General features: G+C 45.2%; 1 protein-coding gene across 5 annotated transcripts in view; it reads left to right on the top strand.

Annotated features, from left to right (window-relative positions):
* ABCA5 (ATP binding cassette subfamily A member 5) overlaps positions 1-25,937 on the top strand; it is a 49,555-nt gene that overhangs the window by 17,618 nt on the left and 6,000 nt on the right. For all 5 annotated transcript variants that reach the window (XM_066566065.1, XM_066566064.1, XM_066566066.1 and 2 more), the window contains 29 exons: positions 626-814; positions 1,236-1,383; positions 3,077-3,245; positions 4,862-4,920; positions 5,379-5,489; positions 6,506-6,681; positions 7,055-7,174; positions 8,363-8,501; positions 8,619-8,709; positions 9,443-9,582; positions 11,040-11,159; positions 14,036-14,237; positions 14,477-14,646; positions 15,712-15,845; positions 16,879-17,016; positions 17,995-18,108; positions 18,327-18,497; positions 20,001-20,114; positions 20,370-20,507; positions 21,172-21,246; positions 21,726-21,817; positions 22,999-23,125; positions 23,203-23,320; positions 23,424-23,515; positions 23,704-23,879; positions 24,432-24,507; positions 24,586-24,680; positions 25,403-25,522; positions 25,695-25,844. In XM_066566065.1, the coding sequence (XP_066422162.1) occupies positions 626-814; positions 1,236-1,383; positions 3,077-3,245; positions 4,862-4,920; positions 5,379-5,489; positions 6,506-6,681; positions 7,055-7,174; positions 8,363-8,501; positions 8,619-8,709; positions 9,443-9,582; positions 11,040-11,159; positions 14,036-14,237; positions 14,477-14,646; positions 15,712-15,845; positions 16,879-17,016; positions 17,995-18,108; positions 18,327-18,497; positions 20,001-20,114; positions 20,370-20,507; positions 21,172-21,246; positions 21,726-21,817; positions 22,999-23,125; positions 23,203-23,320; positions 23,424-23,515; positions 23,704-23,879; positions 24,432-24,507; positions 24,586-24,680; positions 25,403-25,522; positions 25,695-25,844 (3,764 nt within the window). The remainder of the gene's footprint in view (positions 1-625; positions 815-1,235; positions 1,384-3,076; positions 3,246-4,861; positions 4,921-5,378; positions 5,490-6,505; positions 6,682-7,054; positions 7,175-8,362; positions 8,502-8,618; positions 8,710-9,442; positions 9,583-11,039; positions 11,160-14,035; positions 14,238-14,476; positions 14,647-15,711; positions 15,846-16,878; positions 17,017-17,994; positions 18,109-18,326; positions 18,498-20,000; positions 20,115-20,369; positions 20,508-21,171; positions 21,247-21,725; positions 21,818-22,998; positions 23,126-23,202; positions 23,321-23,423; positions 23,516-23,703; positions 23,880-24,431; positions 24,508-24,585; positions 24,681-25,402; positions 25,523-25,694; positions 25,845-25,937) is intronic.

Below are 25,937 nucleotides of genomic sequence, written 5' to 3' on the forward strand. Positions count from 1 at the left end.
ATTGATAAGAGGAACAGCTGGACTTGATCTTAAAAGTATTTTCCAGCTGAAAATGATTCCATGAACCTGTGCTGTAGTGACCATACCAGGAAAATTATATTATAAATTATATGATTGTCAGAGGCAGCTATGGTATTTTCTCTTAGTTTTTTTTACACAATTTCTATATTATTATTATTATTATTATTATTATTATTATTATTATTATTATTATTATTGTATTTTCCCTTAGTTTTCCCACACAATTTCTATATTATTATTATTATCGTATTTTCCCTTGGTTTTTCCACACAATTTCTTTTTTATTATTGTTATTATTACTATGGTATTTTCCCTTAGTTTTCCCACACAATTTCTATATCATCATCATCACCATCATTATTATAATTATTATGGTATTTTCTCTTAGTTTTTCCACTTCTTCTTCTTCTTCTTCTTCTTCTTCTTCTTCTTCTTCTTCTTCTTCTTCTTCTTCTTCTTCTTCTTCTTCTTCTTCTTCTATGGTATTTTCCCTTAGTTTTTCCACACAATTTCTATATCATTATTATTATCCTTATTATCATTATTATTATTACAATTATTATAATTACAGTACTTTCCTGTCTGTTTTTCCCTCTGCCCTCAGGTTTTCTTTGCCCTGATGCTGACCCCTCTGTTTAAGAAGTCCAAGCACGTGGGAATCGTGGAGTTCCTGGCAACTCTGGTTTTTGGCTTTGTGGGCCTCAACATTGTCCTGCTGGAGGATTTCCCCAAATCCTTCGTGTGGATCCTCAGCCCTTTGTGTCAGTGCAGCTTCTTGATTGGTGTTGCACAGGTAAATCTCCACCTGCCCCTGATGGGGGTTTTAAATTTTATTTTTCAAAAATTATATTTAAATTATATTTATTACATAATTTTATTTATTAATCATTTATTAATTATATTTATTAATATTTCTTATTTGTGCTATTTATTAATTATTATATTTAAATTATATTTTTAAAATATGCAATATTTAAAAATATAGCTATTCAAATGTTTTTAAAATATGCAAATATTTTAAAACCATGAAACTTTTTTTCATAGCAGTTTAATATCCAGCACCGTAAAGGAGCTGTTATTCTTTGTGTCCATTATGATCTCAGTCACTTTCTCATTATTTTGGGGTTTTTTGCCAAGTTTTGGGGTTTGTTTTTTTTTTTTTTTTGCACTGTGCTGGTTTTTGCCTTTTTGGTGTGTGACATCTCTCCCTGCAGGTCATGCACCTGGAGGATTACGAGGAGGGGGCAACATTTGCAAACATCAATGCTGGTCCTTACCCTCTGTGTATCTCTCTGATTCTCTTGGTGCTGGACAGCATCTTTTACCTGCTCGTGGCTGTCTACCTTGACCAGGTGATCCCAGGTGAGTTCCTGACAGATCCTGAGCTCTGGGAGGATCAGCCTGAAATCCTGAGCTCCCCCAGCTGCTGCCATCTCCTCCCTGAACTCTCTGGAGAAAGGAGGTGATGCTGTTTTCACATGGAATTTTACACTTCTAGCTGAAATCATTTATATTCTATAACTATATATATATATTCTTTAACTATATATATAAATTCTTTATATTCTTTAACTATATATATGTAGTTAAAACTGTGAGATGTGAGGAAGAGTTTTGGCCTGCTCTTAAAAAGCTTAATTTTCCCCTTTTTCTAGAGGAAAAACTTCCTTCCTGAGTTAACTACGACCTCAACTCACATATTTTCAGGGACCCCCAACAGAGGGAGGAATGAATGAATCTGATTCCATGTTCTTACAAGGCTAATTTATTATTTTAAGATCTATATTATGTAAAAGAATGCTATAATAAACTATACTAAGGAATACAGAGAGGAGGCAGACAGAAGGCTAAAAAGATGAAAATGAAACTCATGACTCCTTCTGGAGTCTGACACAGTTGGGCCCCAGTTTGCCATTAAGTCAAAATAATTCACAGCAGAAACCAATAAACAATCACCTGTGGGTAAAGAATCTCCAAACACATTCCAAAGCAGCAAAACACAGCAGAAGCAAAGCAGATAATTATTGATTTCATTTTTCTCTGAGGTTTCTCAGCTTCCCAGGAGAAGAATCCTGGGCAAAGGGATTTTTCAGAAAATACCATGGTGATGGTCAACCTTTCCAATATTCTCTTGGAGGGCTGGAAATCAAAGGCTGCTCTGCCTCTTCCAGATCTCTCCCTGTGGCAGAAGAAGTTGAGCCTAAAACACAGAATAAAGTTGTTAATCTTGGGATTAAGAACTGGTTAAGCTCCTCAGCTCTGTTCCCCTCCAGCCTCTCTTTTTTCTCCCTGCCACATTTAAGTCACTGCTCATTCAGCACTGGGGATTTCTCTGGAATAGAAGGAGATTGGCAAATTTATTTAAATACTCAGCAAAAGTGAAGGCTTCCAGCAGTGGGGATGGGGAGTTGTGGCTTAAATGGAAATGTGGCTGATGGAATTCCTCAGGAACAGGGGTGGGTTGGCTATGGGAGGAGCTGAAAGCCCAGAGCTGAAGTTTATATGATATTATAATATAATATATAATATTTGTGGTTGCTGCTGAAAGCCCAGAGCTAAGGAATATAAAATAATATAATATAATATAATATAATATAATATAATATAATATAATATAATATAATATAATATAATATAATATAACATAATATAATATAACATAACATAACATAACATAACATAACATAACATAACATAACATAACATAATATATAATATAGCAATACTATATATTATAATATATGATGATATAATATATGATATGATATAATGCAGTTTAATATTACAGTACTATATATTATTATATAATATATTATATTATATAATAATACAATAAGATAAAATATATTATATAATATAATGTAATATAATGTAATTTAGTGTAGTACTATAATATATAATATAATTAATATAATTAATGTAATATAATATATTATATATTATATATTATATATTATATATTATATATTATATATTATATATTATATATTATATATTATATATTATATAATATTTGTGGTTGCTGCTCAGGAGTTCCTTCTGTCCTGTTCCCTAGGGGAGTTTGGCCTGCGCCGCACGCCCTTTTTCTTCATGAAACCCTCCTTTTGGTCAAAGCGCAGGAAAAACTACAAGGAGCTCTATGAGAGCAGCATCAACGGCAGCTTGAGCTTCAGTGAGATTGTGGAGCCTGTGCCTTCAGAATTCCAGGGCAAGGAAGCCATCAGGTATAGAACTCCAGGGCAAGGAAGCCATCAGGTACAGCATTCCAGGGCAAGGAAGCCATCAGGTACAGAATCCAGGGCAAGGAAGCCATCGGGTACAGAATCCAGGGCAAGGAAGCCATCAGGTACAGAATCCAGGGCAAGGAAGCCATCAGGTACAGCATTCCAGGGCAAGGAAGCCATCAGGTACAGCATTCCAGGGCAAGGAAGCCATCGGGTACAGAATCCAGGGCAAGGAAGCCATCGGGTACAGAATCCAGGGCAAGGAAGCCATCGGGTACAGAATCCAGGGCAAGGAAGCCATCGGGTACAGCCCTGCCCTGACTGGGGGCGAGCAGCTCACCTGCAATTTCAGTTCCTGAGAATCACTCCTGACTCTCCAGTGCCCAGGCTCAAACAGCACATGGATTGCAGAGCCCTCCACACAGCAAATCCCATCCTCAGGGCTGTGGAGCCAAGCATCAATCACTTCAGGAGAGGGGTTTGTTGTTGTAATCTTAGAGATGGACCAGATAGGAGCTTAAAAAGTAGTGAAAGGTATTTTTATTACCTAGAGGTTCAGGAGTCCAGTTTTAATGCTGCTGTTCCCTGAGAACATGGTGGCTGTTGTTGTGTTATTCACCTATCCAGGACTTTCCCCACATCATCCCTCCACCAGCTCCAGCAATCTTCCCACCTCTCCATGTGCAAGTTTTGTTTGCTTTCATACTCATTCTCTTCCCCATTACTCACCCTCCATAATCCACTCACCATCCTCATGTTCAGGGTGATGAGGCTTCCAAAATCCATCCTTGATTTGGTGCCTCCAGATAAACTGGCTGTTCTTTACATTTGGAAAACCAGCAGGGCTGGAAGGAAGGTTTTTACCTCTCTTGAAAAGAAAAACACTTGCTATTTATATATATAAGAATACTTGCTATTATATATATATTTATATATATAAAATACTTGCTATTATATATAATATATATTATATATATATATAAATAATATATATATAAATAAATAAATATAAATATATATATTTATGTATTTATATATATTTTTTTTATATATAATATATTATATATATTTATAAATACTTGCTATTATATATATATTATATATTTTTATATATAAAAATATATCTCTAATATATATATTATATATATAAAATACTTGCTATTTATATATAAAAGAATTTACCAGATTTTAATCAAGAGCTGTCAGGAATCACATCTTTGGAGTCCACTCTGCTGTCACCTCTCTTCCATGTCGTGTCTGTGGCATCTCCTGTTGTGTTGTGCAACTGCTGGGGAGTAGCTGTTCCCTTTCCTAGCTTGGGAAGCCTCTAGAGCATTGTTCCACCACGTGAAAGAGACCCAGATTTGAAATCATTCAGTTTATCATCGCAGGAAATACCTTAGAAGGTGGCCAGGAAAAGCTTTATGATGCCAGGGTGGAAATGGGCAAAGTTTTGGGAGAACCTGCCCTGTCTCTTGACTTGCCTCAATGAGTTTTTAACCCATCTGGTGCCACTTCAGTCTGGTTGGCTTGTTGTGATTGTTGCTGAGTGTTGAGGACTGAAAATGCCATGAAAGGTGCTGAAATAGTTCATGCCATGACGTATCTTCTTTCAGAATCAGCTGTGTTCAGAAAACATTCAGGAAAAAGGGGGAAACCGTGGAGGCTCTCAGAAGTAAGAACATTTCAGCTTTCTAGCTGCTGGTGGGATGCAGAGGAGCAGTAGCTGAGTTGCTGAGTGATCTTTTGGGTTTCAGTTCAGGCTGGTTTTGGTTTCTTTTGGAGGGGTGGGGCCCTGGAGCACAAATGCCAGGTGTGCTTGTGTGTCCTCTCTCACACAGTGGTGTCTAAACCAAAAATGAGCCCTTCATCCCTGAGGAAAGCCTGCTAGCATCACCCAATGCCCATGAAGTGATGTCATCCCCCCTGCCCCACCTCCCTGATGTTGTCACCTCCTTTCCCTGGGTGCCTTTGAGGCGTGGCCACCCCACAGTGGCTGTGGGACCGTGCCAGGCCAGTCCTGTCCCCCAGGCAGAGTGAGAATGTGAGCACTGGGATTGAGCCAGGGGCAGGAGCTGGCTCAGGGGGCCAGGACCCCACCCTGACACCTCTTTCTGTCGTTCCCTGGAGCAGATTTGTCCTTTGACATCTACGAGGGGCAGATCACGGCGCTGCTGGGCCACAGCGGCACCGGGAAGACGACGCTGATGAACATCCTGTGTGGGCTGTGCCCTCCCTCTGATGGTGAGTGCAGCCCTGGGGCTGCCCTGCTCCACAGCCAGGGCTGAGAGCCTGGGGGGCTATTCCAGGATGCACCAAAATTTCCTTGGATAACATGTGAAAGAGCCCACTTGCAATTCCTGTCCACACAGAGCTGTAAAACCCTCTCTGCTGATTGCTCCTTCCAGTGGAGAGTTTCCAGTTGTCTTGGTTTGAAAAGGTGTCTGCTAAGGAAAGCAGGAGCCTTCCTTGAAATGGAAATTGTAAACCCCCTCCCTCTGTATTATTATAAATTTGAGATTAAGGAGCTCTCATGCAAAGATATGGGAATAGGAATAACAGTTCTTTACTAGAAAAATTAAAAATACAAATACAGTAGTGCAAAAAAAAAAGAGCACAAACCAATGACAGGGTCAGACCATGCCCTGCCCCCTGTGTGTCAGGGGGTGGCACAGCCCCATCCCATGGGGGCTCAGCCCTCCTGCAGTGCCAGCTGTGGCTCTGCTGGAGCAGGGATCCTGCACAAGGGGGGATTTTCCTCTGCAGCTCCAGGGCTGCTGGAGATGGGCCTGGGCTCCCTCTGGCAATGCAGGGCAGCAGAAGCTGCTCCTCTGGCAATGCACTGGGCAAAGGCTGCTGTGCTGTCCCAAAGCTCAGATTGGATCCAGGTAGGAATGCTTGGCTCCTCCCCTGGGCGGAGCATCTCCCCATGGGATGATGGGATTGGCTCAGCCCTGCAGGGACACTCACTGGCCATGGACAGAAGGTAATTAATGGCCCATGAACAGAAGATAATTAATAATTAATGGCCCATGAACAGAGGAGATCTCCTGGAGGGAGGATTGGTTGTGAAGAGATAAAGGAACCTGCCCAATGAGCAGCAGAGAACTGCCCCAGCTCTGACAGGATGAAACTGGACACACACCCCCAGCTACACCTCTCAACCTGAGACACCAGCCCATGGCAGGGGGTTGGAATGAGATGAGCTTTAACCCACTCCAGCCCAAACCATTGGAGGATTTTATGCTCCTTTCCCTCAGGGTTTGTGTCAGTCTATGGGCACAGGGTGTCTGAGATCGACGAGATGCTGGAGGTGCGGCAGATCGCAGGCGTGTGCCCCCAGGCCGACATCCACTTTGACATCTTAACTGTGGAGGAGAACCTCTCCATCTTTGCTGCCATCAAGGGCATCCCTCAGAACGATTTGATACAAGAGGTAACTCACCTGGCCACGGGTGTTGTCTTACATTAATGTTTTTAACCTGTAAATCAAAATATCCCTGCAGGGTTTTCCTTTTGCAGGGAAATATTCCTGTGTGGTACAGTGGACAGAGAGGTAACAGGCAGATATTTAGACAAGGATAAACTTTTAATTTTTCCTAAGATTAAAATGCTCATGAAATGTTTTAAATCTGGCATCTAGCTCCAATTATAGACACCATTAAACTTTGTGTGTAGGTTGTGCAGTTCAGATACAGAACACTCTGGGAACCAGCAGCAGTTAATTTGAATGTTAATTGTTAACAATCTGGTTTTAAAATTTTATCTTTTTTTTTTTTAACAGTAAATGTGTTTCTTGTGTTTTCAAGGTGCAGAAGGTGTTGCTGGATTTGGAGATGCAGCCCATCAGGGACAATCAAGCCAAAAAATTAAGTGGGGGGCAGAAGAGGAGGCTGTCAGTGGGAGTTGCTGTTCTTGGGAACCCCAAGGTGAGAGGGACAGAATTATTCTCAGCTTGGTGTTGCTGATCCATGGAAGGCTTGTTCTTTTTTGTCACAACCAACTAATGTGCAAAATGCAGAAATTGTTCCTTTGAGCACCTTTTTTTCTTCATTTGTGGTTTAATTACAGTCATTGCAATCTCTCAGCCTTTGTGCTTGAGGCTCAGTAATGGCAGCAGCCTTGGGTTTGATCTCTTTGGCAACTAAATAGCATGGCAGGTTCTGTGTGTAATTTCTGGCAGGTAGCATTTATCCCCCAGCAGGGAAATCATTGGATGCTTTCCTTCCAAAGCCATCCAGGAGCTGGGAGCAGGAGCAGAGCCAGAGAGCTCATTTGTGTTGCAGCTCTGTAATTTCTGGCCTGTGAGGATGGGGACTGCTTTGAGATCTGTGGTTAAAAATGATGTGTGTGACACTTCCTGGGGGTTTTCAAAGCAGGTGTGTGCTTTCAACCACCCCTCTGTAGAAAGAGTGAATCCATGGCTAAGTTGTGATTCTACTACACAATTCCATTGGAAGCAGAATAAAGCAGGCTGTGGCATGAATTTATCACAGAATTTTTCCATTTGTCACAAGGGCAGATGGATGTATTCAAAGCACAGTGACAAAAGCTGCCTTGTTCATCTGGGCTGTTTCCTATTTTACAGGAATTAACTGGCAGGTTTCAAACAAACCCTTCTGGGTGTGCTGGGGTGTAGCAGATGTTTTTTTCTCAGACATTGGAGAGGAATGATGAGGAAGAGTCCATCTTATCAGAAGACTAATTAATTACTTTATTATATTATATTATTCTGTGTTATGTTACATTACATCTGAACTGAATCTGCCAAGCACTCAGCTGCACTCCACTGCACAGAATCTCGTGACTGTCAGCCCACAGTCCCCACACACACACTTGGATTCAATTGATCAGTGAATCAAAACACTCCAATTATCAATTCCCTTCAGGTGAACAATCTTCCACATTGCATTCCACTTGTGAACAACACAGGAGCAGTAAATGAGATAAGAATTGTTTTTCCTTTCTCTGAGGTTCAGAGGATGTGAAACCCAGAAATATTCTTGGGAAGAGCTGTGCCTTGCTTTTCTCTGTGGAGAGCAGTGTGGCTGCACTGGGGAGGGGTTACTGAGCTCGGGGGCTGTGGCTTTGAGCAGCCCTGGTGGTTTTGCCCCCAGGTTTTGCTGCTGGATGAGCCCACGGCGGGGATGGATCCCTGCTCCCGCCACATCGTCTGGAACCTGCTGAGGAGCAGGAAAGCCAACCGTGTGACAGTGTTCAGCACCCACTTCATGGATGAGGCTGACATCCTGGCTGGTGAGCCCTGCCCCAGCCCAGCTTCAGCCCCCAGCCCTGGGCTACCATTGGTGTGCAACCCAGAGGGGGATTTGGGAGGAAATTGTTGATTTTCTGCCTCCTGACTTCCCTTTCCAGATCGTAAAGCTGTGATTTCCCAAGGGATGCTGAAATGCCTCGGCTCTTCTCTCTTCCTCAAGAGCAAGTGGGGCATTGGTTACCGCCTGAGGTAATTCTGTGCTCAGTTTTGTACCTCTTAGGGGCCATTATGCATCTCTTTTTTTACTCTTTTATGTTGGAATCTCTAAGAAAGAACCCCCCAGAATGATCCTTTTATTCTTGAATTAATGCCTTGAGGAGGCTGAGCTGGAGCAGAGGCTGGGCAGAGTTCCAGAATAAAGCAGGGATTTATTCAAAGCATCTCCTCCATGGATCCACCTTGGGCAGCACCAGAGCCCAGCCAGGGCTGCACCCAAGATGAACCAAAATGGTCACAAAATGGTCCCAAAATGAACCCAAGATGAACCAAAATGGTCACAAAAGGAACACAAAATGAACCCAAGATGAACCAAAATGGTCCCAAAACGCACGGCCGGGCACGGGGTCTCTCCCTGGGATCAGTTCTGCTCCATTTGCATCTTGCAGTTCATTGTCCCATTCCAGCTTTAGCCCCTGCAGTCCCACCCTGCTTGTTTTTCTCTCTGCAGCCCACGGGGTTTGTGCTCCTGGGCTGAGATTTGGATCATTTGTCCTTGGTGCCCAGCTGGAGCAGGAATTGTTTTGTGCAGAGAGCTCACCAACATTTAATATGAAGCTCAGAACTACACACTAAAGAATGTGAAAATCAGAAAAACAGAATGTGAAAACCAGAAAATCTAAATCACAATGGTACAACTGAATGTTTGCTGCAGTGCCAGGAGCAGGCCAAGCTCTAAACCCCAATTCCTGCTGTGTTTTTCCAGCATGCACATTGATGCCTACTGCAACACAGAGGCCACCACGTCTCTGATCAGGCAGCACATCCCTGCAGCCAGCCTGATCCAGCAGAACGATGAGCAGCTCGTGTACACCCTCCCTCTCAAGGACATGGACAAGTTTGCAGGTATTTGTGGGGTTTTGTCTTGCAGGGATCGGTGATTGCAACAGGGGGTGTTTATTAAGTGTGGCTTTAAGCTGATGTTCTTGATAAAAGTGTCAGTTGTGCTTTGATGTTTTTATATTTATTATTGTTTGGTGGGGAGTCAGGGAGGGTTTTCTCAGGTGAGGGAGGGTTTTGTCACCTCTTCCAGTGAGGTGTGAGGGTTGTGGGTGCCCAGCAGCAGTGGCTGGGGAGATGCCTCTGTGGTGAGGAGTCCCTTCCACCTGAGCATCCCCTGGTCCTGCAGAATCACCATCCTCTTGCAGAGGGTCCAAAGAGCTGGACTGGCCTGCAACAGGAAGCAGGAATACCCCAAATCCTACAAAAACCCTACAAAAACCTTACAAACTCTCGTGAACTGCAAAAAGCATTGTGTGACTGCCTTGAAATTCCATGGAGAGAGGGAGCAGAGGGGAGGATTTCACTAGATGGCAGCAATTATCTGAGCAGTCCTGGGCAGGGCTCCTTGCTCTCCTCCCAGAAATAAATGGAATAAATCCTGTGTGGGAAGCCAAGAGAGCATCAATATTGATGGGAACATGCAGTTGATATTCCATAAAGATTTTTTTTCCCCTGTTGCATTGAGGTTAATGATTTATGAGCTTTGCAAAAAGTCTGAGATTGAATCAATTCCCCCAAACTATTTCAGGGGGAGCTGAGGTTGGGAACACACACTGTCAGCTGGGACAGGAGAAGCTGTGGAGGGGTGAGGAGTATTGTCAAATATCCAAGTGCTCCTCCTGTTTTGTACATTTGAATTTCCCTTCAGCCTCACCTTGGCACTGAAGCTCCTTTTTTTAAAGTCCTGATTTCATAGGATTGACAAAAACCCAGGAACATTTTTCACCCAAGGTGCTGTGTAAGTTCTCCCACTCTGAACCTCACATTGGTCTTCAAGCTCTGTGCCCTGTGCAGCATCTCCTGCCTGGTTAACCTGGCCTTAAACACCTGGCAATTCTTATATATATATATATATATACATTTTTATATATTTATAGATATGAAATGACTATTAATTATTTTTATAAAGTGACTCAGTGGTTTTATGTGTAAGCTCCTTTGTCCCTGGGCAGGGATTTAGGTAGGATGAGCTGTCCTGGATATGATTTTTCCAGGAGAGCTCCCCTTGAACCTGCCCTGAGGAAACTTTGAGCCCAGCAGCTTCAGGATGCTGAGCCAGGTTTTAGGAGCAGCACAACTTCAGCAAAACCAAAACCCCATTTCCTGACCGCAGAGCCTGAAATTTCATCCTCAAAGGAGCCTGTCCCACCTTGGTTCTCAAACCACAGCTTTCTGCTTTATTGGCTACTCCCACATTCCTGATTTTCCCAGCAAGCAGGAGCTTCAGGGGAGTGTGTGATGTGCCTGAAGAGCTCCTGGCAGGTGCTGGAGCAGAGTTTCAGAGCTGCCTCTGTCCCTAGGTTTGTTCTCTGACCTGGACACCCATTCCCACCTGGGGGTCATCACCTATGGCGTGTCCATGACCACGCTGGAGGACGTTTACCTGAAGCTGGAGGTGGAGGCAGAGATTGACCAAGCAGGTGGGAAGGAGCAGGGCTGTGCCCTCAGCTTTGCTTTGCTCTCAGTTCCTGTGGGATTGGCACTGCCAGAAGGAGGGAACAAAGAAAACATCCTTCACAGGGAGCTGCTCCAGCACCTGGGCATCCTTTGGTTCTCAAAACTTCCCAGGCTTTTGACATATTCACATGCAATATTCAATATTCAATATTGTATATTCAATATTTTATATTCAGTATTCAAGAGGAAGCAAGAAAGCCCCAAATCCTACAAAAATCCTACAAAAACCTTACAAAAACCCTACAAACTCTTGTGAACTGCAAAGAGCATCGTGTGACTGCCTTGAAATTCCAATTATTCAATATTTAATTACAAAATACTATTTAAACTCATGAAGAAGAAGGTAAAGAAGAAGGACTTCTGCTTCTGCTTTAGAACTTTTATTTTGTTTTATATATATTGCTATGTTTAAAAAAATATATATAATATATATTATATATTACTATATTACTTTATATATTTTTATATAATATATATTTTATATAATTATATATAATTATATATATTATATAATTATAATTATATATTTGTAGATAATATTTATATATTACTATATATATTATATATTACTATATCTATAATATATAATATATATTACTATATATTATATATAAATATTTATACTACATATATTAGTATATATATATAATATATATATATATATATATATATTTGAAAACCCCTAACTCTAAGTTTTTTACTTGGTGATATCACACACCTCCAATTAAACTCCACACTCGTCATCTTAGTGCTATTAATTAATTTTGGAAGCCTTTTCCACAGCCTCAGGTGAAATGCTCTGTTCTCCTGGAGGTCAGAGTCTGCCAGCCCAGAAAGTGTAAAATTCTCAGCAACCAGGACTCCAGCACAGGAAAAGGCAGATTTTGGGAGCATCCAGGGGAAAAGCTTTTTACTGATGAATTTTTCATCCAGCCACCTCACATCTGACTGCTTGGCTTTACTTGCCTTTTAAAATGCCCTTTTTGCTTTACTTGCCTTTTAAAATGCCCTTTATTCTCCTAAGGTAGTTTGCTTTCAAGAAATTATAAATGTGCAAAGGGTAAAATTAATTTTCAACCTTTTGTGTGAACAATAGCTGCACTTAGGGCTGAAACAGCTCAGCTTGTCTCACTTTAAATCAACTTTCAGTCCAAATGAAAAGTTGGGACTGCCTAATATTACTCCAGAATGAGTCAGTTGTTTTTTTAATGTCAGTTTTGAATGGATTGAGCTGTTTTTTAATTGTTCTGGAGCTTTCTGTGTGATCCAGAATTATTAATATGAGTAAATATATGGACTCTGTAGCTGGTATGAAAATTACTCCCTAATGAGAGAGACTGCACAGAGTTTCTGAGTGGCTTTAAGAGGATTTAACAGCTGGGTCTGCAGGTGCTGGGTAATGCAGGTGCACACACAGCCCAAGGGTACAAAACTGGGGCAAATCTGCACTTTTTGGTGGCAAAATTTTGAATCACAAGTCCCAGCTGGGACTGGATGGGGTTGCCCAGCCCAGGGAAGTGCTGGACTCTGTCCCTGGAGGTGTTTATGGGGTGGGGGTTCATGGGATGGCCCCTGGTGCCCTGGTCTGGTTGGTCACAGGCTGGACTCGGGGATCTCAAAGGTCTTTCCCAGCCCTGTTGGTTCTGGGATTTAAACCACCAGGGTTTTTCCTGGGAAATGCTCCTTTATTTCTGCTGGGTCAGCTTTAAATACCTGCCATGGGTGGGGTTGGGCTGGATCAGGGTCACTGGGCTTGGGGCTAAATTCGGGGATGGGGATGGGATTGGGATGGGGGTTTGATGGGATGGGATTGGGATGGAATGAAATGGGATTGGGATGGAATGGGGAGGGTATTGGGGTGGAGTGAGATGGGGATAGGATTGGGATGGGATAGAATTGGGATGGGATGGGGATGGGATTGGGATGAGGATGGGATGGGATTGGGATGGGAGGGAATGGGGAGGGGATTGGGGTGGAGTGGGATGGGATAGAATTGGGATGGGGATGGGGGTGGAATGGGATGGGGACAGGATTGGGATGGGATGGGATTGAGATGGGGATAGGATTGGGATGGAATGGGTCTAGGATTGGGATTGATATGGGGATAGGATGGGGATGGCATTGAGATGGGGATGGGATAGGATTGTGATGAGATGGGGATGGGATAGGATTGGGATGGGGATGGGGATGGGATAGGATTGGGATGGGGATGGGGATGGGATGAGGATTGGGATGGGGATGGAATGGGATGGGGATGGAGCGGGATGGGATTGGGATTGGGATGGGGATGGAGTGGAATGGCTGGAATAGGATGGGATGGGGATGAGATAGGATGGGGATGGGATTGAGACAGGGATAGGATTGGGATGGCATTGGGATGGGATGGGATGGGATGGCATGGGATTGGGATGGAGTGGGATGGGATAGGATTGTGATGAGATGGGGATGGGATGAGGATTGGAATTGGGATGGGGAGGGGCGGGGATAGGATTGGGATGGCGATGGCATGGGATTGGGATGGAGTGGGATGGGATGGGATTGCAATGAGATGGGGAGGGGATGGGATTGGGATGGGGATGGAGTGGGATTAGGATGGGATGGGATTGGGATGGGGATAGAGTGGGATTAGGATGGGGTGGGATTGAGACGGGGATAGGATTGGAATGGGGTGGGTTGGGATTGGGATGGGACAGGATGGGATGGGATTGGGATGTGATAGGTGGGGTGAGGTGACCTCTACAGCAGGCAGAGCACGGGGTCTCTGGCCCCTGGCTCCCCCTCCTGCCCCTTTTCCCCCCAGCTGTCAGAGATCACCCCCTGTTTCCCTGCCCTGTTCCAGATTACAGCGTGTTCCACTCGCAGCAAGCCCAGGAGGAGGTGGACACCAAGTCCCTGGATGACATGGAGCAGAGCCTGCTGATGCTCTCTGAGGCCAAGGCACCAGCCATGAGCAACTCAGCCCTGTGGAAGAAGCAGGTTTCCACCATAGCCAAAGTGCACTTCCTCAGCCTGAAAAGGGAGAACAAATGTGTCAGAGTTATGTGAGTACTGGGGCTCCTCCTCTGTGTGGGAGTCCCACATCCTGCCTGAATGGCACCAGGGAAAGCACATCCTGCCCTTCATTTTTCCCCATTTAAAAAACAGCCAGTGTGGAGCTGTAATTTCTGTCAGTAAATGGTTTTTTGGAGGGTGAGGGAGATGTTTTTTTTAATAGCAGACACATAAAACTGGGTTGGCTTTCACTGAACTGTAACAAACCCCAAACTTTTATTTCTTTCAGGTTGTTGCTTTTCCTCATTTTCCTTGTAGTTCAGATTTTGTTGTTTTTCATACACCACATCATCAAAAATGCTGTAGCTGCTATCAAACTCTCCCCAGATTTGTACTTGCTGAAGCCTGGAGAGAACAATCACAAGTACAGGAGTCGGCTCCTGCTGCAGAACTCCACAGGTAGGGCAGCAGCTCCTGCCTCCACCTCTCTCCTTCTCCCAGGTTTTGGGGTTGGGAATGAACTTTTTCCCTTGGAATTAACCCAGATGAAGAGTTTCCAAGTGCCCAGGGGTGGTAAACTGTCAGTTTGTGCCATGGGGTTTGGTTTGGAGATCCTCCTCCCATCTGCGTGACCTTTTTCTTGCTGTGTCAGAAGATGATTCAGGTGAAAGAAGTGGCCAGAAACATTGAGATAAATCACCATGAAAATCCTGCTGGAAAACATCTGGGAAAATCCCTTTTTGTTGCAACTGAGGATGTTTTAAAAGTACCCAGCAGGAACCCAGGCAGTAGAAACCAGCAGCTGTTTGAGCTGTGCATGGATAATTCTGTGTAAAATACTCCAGGCTGCTGATGAGGAGGGATTTAAAAGACAGGGAGATGTGGCACTCAGGGACATGGCTGAGGGATGGGGAGTGGCTGCATTTCAGGATCCACAGAATTTACAGAATTCCCAGAATTCACAGAATCCCCAGGTTGTCAGAGACCTCCAAGGCCATCGAGTCCAGCCCAGCCCCAGCCCCTCACCCAAACCCTGGCCCCCAGTGCCACATCCAGGCTTTGTTAAACACACCCAGGGACGGGGACTCCCCCACCTCCCCGGGCAGAACATTCCAGAACTTTATCCCCCTTTGTGTCAAACACTTTTCCCTGCTCTCCAACCTGTATTTCCCTTGGTGCAGCTCGGGGCTGTGTGCTCTGGTTGTGTCAGAGCCCAGCCCCAGCTGAGCACAGGCACCTTTCAGGGGCTGTGAGGGTGATGGGGGCACCCCTGAGTCTCCTTTGCTCCAGGCTGAGCACCCCCAGCTCCCTCAGGGGTTCCTCTCAGGGTTTGTGTGTTCCCAGCCCCTCTCCAGCCTCGCTGCCCACTCTGGATGTGCTCCAGGTCCTCACTGTCCCTCCTAAACTGGGGAGGACGAACTGGACACAGCACTCAGGGTGTGCCCTCACCAGGGAAAAAATGGATTTGATGATCCTGAAGGTCTGTTCCAGTTTAAATGATTCCCTGTTGTTTTGTGTCCCCAGAGTCGGATATCAGTGACATTGTGCACTCCCTGGGGAGCATGAACATCCTCTGGGAGATGTTCAATGACAGTGATTATGTCTCAGTGGCACCTCACAGTGCAGCTCTGAACGTGTTTGCCCTCCAGTCCAGGCAGGTAAGGCACACACTGGCTGGGCTGTGCCCACAGAGCAGCTCCTGGCGCTGCTGTGTGAAATTCTCACCTGAAAAGCAGCTCTGGAGTCGTGGAATCAGATAATACTGATTTGGAATCATATAATGGAATGTAATATAATGGATGGAATATAATATAATGGATGGAATATAATATAATGGATGGAATATAATTGATGGAATATAATATAATTGATGGAATCATATAATATTGCTTATACAAGAGGCTGCAAAGATGAAAGAGTGGGAATATTAGCAAAATAAAAGTTCTTCCATAATTACAATTATATAATTATATCAATTACAGTAAGCCAATCAAACTTCTATTCCCTTTTTTTTCCCCACAAGGACACAGAAAGCCAGGAGAAATATTCTACTTCACAGGACACTGGGCAGAGGAATGTTTTATGATTTTTTTTTTTAATTTGTACTGACTGAATTACAGTTTGACAGAAATATAATTCCATGGTGCTCTCGTGTGTAAAGAAAAATCAGTTTCTTGGGCTGTACGTGCTCACAGTAACAGGAAGATCTGAACTTTGGGATCATATTTAATCCCCAGCAAGGGAACTGCTTTACAATGTGCCAGCTCTGGCTCTTGTCCCCATTTTTACCCCCTGACACTGCTCCCAGCAGTGTGACAGTGCTGCTCCTGCACATCTTTCCTGTCAGGTTTTAAACCCACGAGCAGGATCAGCCCAGAGCAGCTCCTCCTGTGTTTTGTTTCCCAGACTGGAATTGTCTGGAGTGCCATTTGTCTGAGCCTCACTGCTCCTGAAACGTGCTGGGAATTTGTTCCCGATTTCCTCCATTAGGAATTTATTCCCGATTTCCTTCATTAGGAATTTATTCCCGATTTCCTTCATTAGGCTGTGTGTACCAAGCACCCAGAGCAGCCCAGAGCCTCCTGCAAGGCACTTGATTATGCAAAGATTCATCCCAATGCTCAGTTTTAATTAAGGAGAGCCCCTCTCAGAGCAGAGGCATTAATGCAGCACATATTTTTTTCTTCCTAGAATTATGTTTTCAACATCATCTTCAACAGCACCATGGTGCATTCTCTGCCAGTTCTGATGAACATTGTCAGCAACCTCCTCCTGCGCAGCCTGAACGTGACCGAGAGCATCCAGATCTGGAGCAACCCCTTGGTTCAGGTCAGCAGCTCCCAAAAAACCACCCTGGCACCCTGGGGAGAGGGCAGAGCATCCCTGGGGGGCAGGAGGAGTGCAGGAATGTTGGCTTTGGGGGATTTTTTAAAGATTTTTGATGTTTCTATTCTTGTAACGAACTTTCTGACACATTTTATGTAAAAAACTTACTGGTTTTTGTTCTTTTATAGCAGAGGAGAAATTTGATGGATTGTTGGTTTGTCCAGTGTCACTGGAGAGGTGGCCCTGTCACCCTCCAATCCACTGTCACTGTTAGAAATCTCTAAATGTTGGAGTCAGAAATTAAACACTCTCTTTTTTACCTTGGAAAGTCCAGGTATTATTTTGTTATATATATTATAGGACACAATTATTTTGTGTCCTAGAGCTCCACAGGAGCACCCCACAAACCAAGGAAAAGCTGTCTGGGGCTGTCTGCAGGGTTCAGGAGGGTGTAGAAGGTGCTGGCACTTTGCTCTGCAGGTGTGCAAGGGGAGGAGGAAAGGGGCTTGGAGAGAGGAGGATGAGTCAGGAATTAAAGGTTCAGTGGGGCTTGGAGAACCCAGGCTGGTGGAAGGAGTTGGGGTTTGGGATGAGATGATCCCCTTGGTTCTTTCCACCCCAACCATTCCATGGTCCTGTGAATTCAGTAATTAATAATTAATGAATTCATTAATTCATTCATTAATTATGGGTTTGTTGGAGGTTGCCTGCAGTTCTTGGTCTGTGCAGAGCTGGAGGGGCCTTTGGGAGAGGAGAGGACCTGCAGCAGGAGAAAAATGCTCTGAAAAGTTCTTTAGTTCTTATTTATTCCTCATCTAAATAGTCCCAAAACTTCCACAGGTGTTTTTCTTCCTGCTGTAGCTCAGGTGATCTTGACACCCATGGACTTTTCATTTTACCATTCACAGCCATGTTCCAACTCCTAATTTAGCATTTTTTGGGTCACATTCTGGCATTGAATAAATCTGATTTCTACCCCAGGACCTTCCAGACACAATTTTCAGGCTGGAGATCTATTTTGAAGCCGTGCTACTGGGGATCATCATCACTGGGATGCCGCCCTACTTCGCCATGGACAACGCAGAAAACCACAAGGTAACACCCAGGTGTCCCTGCAGAGAGGAACAGGGAGGTCAGAATCCTGGGATTTCCTCTTTGGAAAGAGCCAAAGAGGGGTTTAAAACAATGCCAAGGGTGGAGCAGATCTGGGAGAAGCTTTTCTGAGCCAAGCCAAGTTTGGCAATAACAACATAACACGGGAGGATTCACAAAATGTTCATTTTCATTAACTCTGTGTTCTTCCCCTGCTGCAGATCAAGGCTTACACGCAGCTGAAGATTGCAGGGCTCTATCCCTCAGCTTACTGGATTGGCCAGGCTGTGGTGGACCTGCCTCTGTTCTTCCTCATCCTCATCCTGATGATTGGCAGCCTCTTTGCCTTCCACTATGGTGTTTATTTCTATGTGGGCAAGTTCCTGGCTGTGGTGAGTCTGGGCTGGGCTGACAGCAGGGTTATCTTCTTTTCCACAAGTCTTTTTTGTTTCCCTTACCTGATTCAGCTGATTTTTCCCCATGGATACACACAAAAAATGCTTCTGGAACAAACACAGAAAGTTTTTCATGGGGAAAATGGCTCCAAGTTGGGAGTTTCATTCAGGACTGGAATAAAATCAAGCAGGGGAGGTTTGGGTTGGACACAGGACGAATTTCTTCACAGAAAGGGTGGTTGGGACTGGAAGGGGATTTAAACCACCAGGGTTTTCCAGGGAAATGCTCCTTTATTTCTGCTGTGTCAGCTTTAAATACCTGCCATGGTGTGGTTGGGCTGGATCAGGGTCACTGAGCTTGGGGTTAAATTGAGGGATGGGACTGGGATGGGGCTGCCTGTGGATGTGACAGCCTGGTCAGAGAGAAATAAAGCTCAATAAGCTTTTCCAGAATCGACCTGAGAAGCTTTAAAGAGCTAAAAATGAACAATGATAACCAAACATTACAACCAACCTACAAGGAGTGTTTTTCTAATCATCTGTTTTTCCTCATTTGTTTACAAATGGGTGCCTTGTTAATTAACCCATCAAGTGAAATGTGTTAATTAAATGACCAGTCAAGTCCACCTGTAGCAAACTAAGCTGTAAAAGAAGAGAGGATGAGACAAACAGAATTTTTACCACTTTGCCTTCTGATCCAGCTCTGTGCCATCTCTGGCCCAGCAGCAGCAGCTGCCCTGGGAGGTGCTGGAGTCTGTCCCTGGAGGGCTCTGCTTGGTCACAGGCTGGACTCACATCTCAAAGCTCTTTTCCAGCCTTGTTGCTTCTTAAGCCAGCAGGAATTTCCAAGGAAATGCTCCCTTCTTCTCAACACGAGAGAAACCTGACAAACCTGAGCCTGCTTGTGCTCTGTGCTGTGACTGGTGACTGCTGCTGATGACAAGGGGCACGGTGACTTTGGGCAGAGCCCATCTCTGCAGAGAACTGCAGATGGGATTAAGTGCAGGACACCACCAGGCTGCATGGCTTTGATATTCAGAGCAGGATTCCCCGTGATCCTGGCTGGAATTGAGAGGAATCAGCTTTTCCCAGCTGCTTTGCCAGAGTTAATCAGGTTTGGGATGTGGCTGCAAGGCTGCTGTTCTACCCTTGTTTGAATTTCTGCAAAAATGCCGTGGTGGAATTCTTAATATTTGCCAGAATCTCGAGGTCAGCATTTATGGGAGCCTGTGTTACAAAAAAAAAAAAAAAAAAAAAAAAATTAAAAACAGGAAAGAATTTAAAGGAAGCTGAAGAGGAGGGGAGTTTTTGCCTCTCCACACATGATTTAATTTGTGTCTTTAGTAATACATTCTCTATGCACCAAGGCAGCAAAATACATCAAATAAAGGGACAAAGATAAATCCAGAGTTCTCTATCCCACTGAGGTAATTCCAGTTGATCCTTATGCATAAAAATTCCTGCTGCACCTTCCCTGAGAATCCTTTCCTGTCTCTGCAGATTTTTTGCCTGATTGGTTACGTCCCCTCGGTCGTGCTCTTCACCTACGTGGTCTCTTTCACCTTTAAAAAAGTCCAGAACACGAAGGAATTTTGGTCATTTATATTTTCAGTGGTGAGTGACTTGGCCTGGAGCTGGGCTAAGTGGGAAGATTGGTGATTTCCAAAGCCACAGCAAAAAATCCCAGTTGTGTTGTTGATTTGTGTGTCCCTATTGCACAAGAAATGGGAAATTTTTACCACTATCTCACTCACTGCCATGTCCTGAGTGATAAAAGCTTTAAGAAAAAATTCTTTCAATTAATTGACTTATGCTTGGAGTGTCTGAAGTGGATGAAAATTGACATTTTTCCCCTTTCCTTTGGTACAGACAGCCCTGCTCTGCACAGTGGTCACTGAGGTGTCCTTTTTCCTGGACCATTACCTGGTAACCACCATCCTGCACTATGTCTTCTCCATCTTCATCCCTATTTATCCCCTTATTGGCTGCCTGATTTGTTTCATAAAGGTGAGGGGACTGCAGGGGTCCTTAGCAGAGCCCTGGGAGGTGGCTGGGGTTGGGTGGGTGTCCTTGGTGTGTCCTGTGTAGCCACTTAAGGAGGAAAATCACCTTCTTCCTATTAAGCAAAGTGGTTTGGTTTTAAAATGGGGCAAGCAGCAAGTTTTTCATGAAATTTCCTTTCTCTGAGTGGAGGGAGCCTCCAAGAAAGATGGAGAGGGACTTGAAACCAGGGATAAAGTGACAGGACAAGGGGGAATGGCTCCAAGCTGACAGAGGGCAGGGTTAGATTGGATTTTGGGAAGAAATTCCTCCCTGTGAGGGTGGGCAGGCCCTGGATCCCTGGCAGTGCCCAAGGCCAGGCTGGACAGGGCTGGGAGCAGCAGGGGATGGAATGAGAGAGGCTTTGAGGTCCCAAACCATTCCATGATTCTGTGATATTCCAAGGAAAGCCAGGTGAGCAAACCCAGGGATGGGATGAGGGTTCATTGGGAGTGGGTGGCTTGAAAGCAGGAGCAGCCTCAGGCTTTGGATGGAGCTGTTGGATTTTATTTTTGGGAGAGTCTCTGCAGAGCTCAGGAAGTGCTTGAGCACCTGAATGAGATGCAAGTGTAGGAAATGGAGTCTGTGTAGGTGATTCTTTACCTGAGCATGCTTTTCCCTGAATTCCCAGGTCTCATGGAAAGGCAAGAGTGAGAGTGGGGGATTCCACGACCCCTGGGACCGGCTGCTGGTGGCAGTTCTGGCTGTGAGCATGGCATTGCATTCTCTGGTTTTATAGAGGGAGAATTCCCAGTTTTCTGTGGGGAAATGTGGCTCCTGCTGGGATCCCCTGCTGTCCATCATCTTTACCAGTAAAGATGTGCTCTGATGCTGAGCCAGGAGAGCTGCTGTGCCCACCAGCTCCACATCTGCCGCCCCCACGGCCTGATTAACACTGCCAGTGTTAATTGTGATTATTATGGGAATCCCTGCTGATGGAGCAAGAGCTCCAGAGCAAGAGCAGTCCCCTCTCTGCACAAAAACCCCAAATAATTGCTTTTAAATCTCAACCCACTTTGGTTGTGCCTGCTGAGCAGCCTGTAATGATATATTTAATATTCTTGGCAACACCACCACTTGTGTGGTGGTGCAGGGCTGGAGCTGCTTGTCCCTCATCCCTGTGGGGGGGTCACCCAGGGTCCCCAGCCTGGCTGGTGGTGAGCAGGGTGGTTTGTGTGTGCCCAGCCCTACCTGCAGTGTGTGCTGTGGCTGTTCCTGCTGCGCTGCTTCGAGCTGAAGAACGGGGGGAGGACGGTCAGAGCAGATCCCTTCTTCAGGTGAGTCTCCTGAGTGCTTTTGATCCAAAATACTGCCCAAAGAAACTGGTTCTGAAGGTGCTGGTGGGGGTTAAACTGGGGTGTGCAGTGGGAGAAATAAAATCTCTCTGATTATCACTGAAGTGCAGAAATGGGGGGGTTATTTCTGTGACCGTGTTCACAGGGCTCTGAGGATGAGGGAAGAGAGGAGGATCTGACTCCATGTTTCAGAAGGCTTGATTTATTATTTTATGATATATATTACATTAAAACTATACTAAAGGAATAGAAGAAAGGATTTCATCAGAAGGCTGGCTAAGAATAGAACAGCAAAGAATGATAACAAAGGATTGTGGCTCAGCTCTGTCTGAGCCAGCTGGGCTGTGATTGGCCATTAATTAAAAACAACCAACATAGGCCAATCCCAGATACACCTGTTGCATTCCACAGCAGCAGATAATCAATGTTCACATTTTGTCCTTGAGGCCTCTCAGCTTCTCAGGAGGAAAAATCCTAAGGAAAGGATTTTTGATAAAAGATGTCTGCGACATTATTTCCTCTGCAAAATCAGGCATTTGTAAGGTTGTTCCCTATGTAAAACCAAGGGAATTGCCATTCCCAGTGCATGGACAGAGAGCTCAGCAGGGAGGTGACACAGTGGCAGTCCCTGAGCTCCTCCTGCTCTGGGATGAGCTGCAGGAATCTGCAAATGCCTTTGAGCATGTCATGGTTTCACTCTGGTGCAATGCCAGTGCCCTCATGGGAATATATTCTCCCTGGAGTCTGCTGTGAGATGTGACCAGAAATACAGCAAAGCAGGCTCCAGCTTAGGAATAAAGGGAAAAAAAAACTTTATTAACCTACAACTGTATGTAAAAAGAAACACACACAGAACTCAGGATGAAAACCTTCCAAAACATTCCTCCTCCCCCCACCAAATTCCCAATACATCACAGTAGGACAAAACCTTGGATTCTCAGTTCAGTTACCACCCCTCAGATCACCGACTTCCAGTCCATCTCCACCCTTCAGATAATCAAGAATTTCTCAGTTCATCAAGAAGAGAGGAGTCCCTCTTGTACCATACCGTGCACCCCAAAAAACTCCCTTCCTTTCAAACCAGGACAGAGCACCAAAGCCCTGAGCCAGCCTCAGCTGAGAGCTGAGCAGGGGGGGCCTCGTGCTGCTTTCCTCCCTTTTAGGAAATGTCTCACCAAAGCCAAGCCCTGGAAGTTCTCAGATGTGCCTCATGAGGAGAACGAGGATGAGGATGTGAAGGCAGAGAGGCTGAGAGTCAAAGAGATCCTGAGCAGCCCCAGGAGTGAGGAGGTAAAACCCAAATTCCCCCAAATTTGGGGCTCTCCAGAGCTGCTGGGATCTGCAGCCATCTCCCTCTTCTCTGCCAGATGCCAGCAATCCTGGTCAGCAGCCTGCACAAAGAGTTTGATGAGAGGAAGGAATTTCTTCTGGGGAGAAAAATAAAGAAAGTGGCAACCAAACATGTTTCCCTCTGTGTGAAGAAAGGTTGGAGTTCAGTTGCTTGCTGTTGAGCTGTTTGATTTATAAAAGCAGCTCTTGGAACCATTTGTCTGATCTCGTGGGCAATGTTTGTGTTGTCCCTTTTCAGGAGAAATCCTGGGTTTGTTGGGACCCAATGGAGCTGGGAAAAGCACGTTAATTAATATGCTTGTTGGAGAGATTGAGCCAACCAGTGGGCAGGTATGTTCCGTGCCACAGTTACACAAAAAATCAACCCACACTTCCATTTTATTGTTATTATTGCAAGCACTTCTGAGGCCATTTTACTAAAACCATGCAAATGTGGGGTTTTTTGCTGAAAGAGTTATGCAAAAAGAGTTTGTAAATTCGCAATATTCTGGATTAAGGTCTGGCCATTTTCCTCACAGGTCCTGATGGGAGATGATTCCTTGGGGCTGAGCAGTGAGGATGACTCTGTGAAATTCGTGGGGTACTGTCCCCAGACCAATCCTCTGTGGCCAGATATCACCCTGCAGGAGCACTTTGAGATTTATGGTGCTATCAAAGGCATGAGCCAGTCTGATGTTAAGGAGGTCATCAAGCGGTGAGTTGTTAATTACAGAAATCTTTGTGCTTGAACTGAAGTTGCTTTTTTTATCTTCAGCCTTATTGCTGGAGGGGTTTTTGGCCTTTTTTTTTGTGTGTTTTTTTTTTCCCCCTTCTCACCTTTCCTAATGCAGTTTTTGTTTCCATTTTAAACCATTTTAAGCTTGGTTGAAATTCTGCTGTTGCGAATTCGTAGATGAAGAGATGGAAGTTCACCCAGAGAAAATTCAGTTGGGATTTTTAATTTTGGTGCATGTTTTTTTTAAAGTTATTTTTCTGAGGTTCTAAAGTACTGACAGTGACCTTTGTAGAAGCTGCAAGGATGGGGAGTCCTGAGCTTGGAGCTGTTTCTGTTGTCACCAAGGCTCCTCCAGGACACGTGGCTCTGTATGGAAGCTCCAATTCTGCTTTTTGCTCTTCTTTTTTTAATACTTGATAGGCAAATATTTGTAACTGAGCTCTTCCAAAGGAGCTGTTTTGCATTCTCTGGTGAGGGGGAAGCCAAACCCTCCCCTTCCCAACCTTTCCCACCTGGTCCTTCCCTCCCCAGCATCGCCAGCGTGCTGGATTTAAAGGACCACCTGCAGAAGACAACAAAGAAGTTGGGCATGGGGCTGAAACGCAAGGTGAGGGGGGCTCTGGGGTCCCCCTGGGGGTCCCCAGCACCCTCCCTGTGCTCACCCTGCCCCTCTGCCTTCCCCCAGCTCTGCTTTGCCCTCAGCATGTTGGGCAACCCGCGGGTGACGCTGCTGGACGAGCCCTCCACGGGGATGGACCCCAAGGCCAAGCAGCACATGTGGTGAGTGCTGTGGCCCAGGGCACCAGCCTGCTCTGGGCACAGTTATCCCTGCTGGGTTATCCCTCCCTGGGAGCCACAGACAGGGAATAACTCCCTGGGCTGGGCTGGAAGGGACCATGAAGATGATGCAGTTCCACCCCTCTGCCTTGGGCAGGGATATCTTCCACTCAAGCAGAAGAATTTCTGCTTAATATCCCATGCAGCCCTGGCCTTTGGAAGCCATTCCCTGTGTCCTGTCCCTCCATCCCTTGTCCCAAGTCCCTCTCCTGGAGCCCCTTTAGGCCCTGGGAGGGGCTCTGGGCTCTCCCCAGAGCTTCTGTTTGGATGAACACCCCCAACTCTCAGCCTGTGTCCACAGCAGAAGTGCTCCAGCTCTTGGAGCATCTCCATGGTCTCCTCTGGGCTCTCTCCAGCTGCTCCTCCTGTGCTGGGAGCCCCAGGGCTGGACACAGGACTGCAGGTGGGGTCTCACAAGAAGGGGAGCATCAGCCCAACCTGTCTGCCAGAGCAACTTGGGAGTCACAGGCTTGAAGGTTGAAAGAAATCCTTGCAATAATATCAGGAATGCAGATTTGAGCTGTCTTTAGAAAACTCAGGTGTTAATTGTTGCTGTGGGAATAGCATTAATCCATAAATAGAGGATTATGAGGATTACTGAGGCAGGATTTGCTGTTCCCTGGCAGATGTTTTTGTCCAGGGGTGCTTTGGGTTGTGTTTTGCAGGAGGGCAATCCGAGCAGCCTTTAAGAACAAGGAGAGAGCAGCAATCCTGACCACACACTACATGGAGGAGGCAGATGCTGTCTGTGACCGTGTGGCCATCCTGGTGTCAGGGCAGCTCAGGTACCCCCAGATCCCCCTGGGGCAGGGGGCACAGGCAGCTGTGCTGATGCATTCCTCTAAAAATACAGATAAATTTGGTACCTTGAATTTGGTACCTTGAATGAATCCTTCTCAGCAAAGAGGATCTGTGTGAGGTTAGGCTGTTCTTGTGTTTTCTGCCTGTAATTTATAGGTGTATAGGTACTGTCCAACACCTGAAGAGCAAATTTGGCAGAGGATACTTCTTGGAGATGAAATTAAGGGAAACAGCAGATGTGCAGCAGGTGGAGTATCTGCAGAGCCAGATTTTGCACATCTTCCCCAACGCCAACCGCCAGGAGAGGTGAGGTTTGACAGATACCCAGAAAATACTGATATTAATCAAATTAATCAAACCCTCTGATTTCACAGCAGCTCCTTGGCACTAGGGAAGGAA

The sequence above is a fragment of the Molothrus aeneus genome, chromosome 26, assembly GCF_037042795.1.
Source record: "Molothrus aeneus isolate 106 chromosome 26, BPBGC_Maene_1.0, whole genome shotgun sequence".
Taxonomy (NCBI): domain Eukaryota; kingdom Metazoa; phylum Chordata; class Aves; order Passeriformes; family Icteridae; genus Molothrus; species Molothrus aeneus.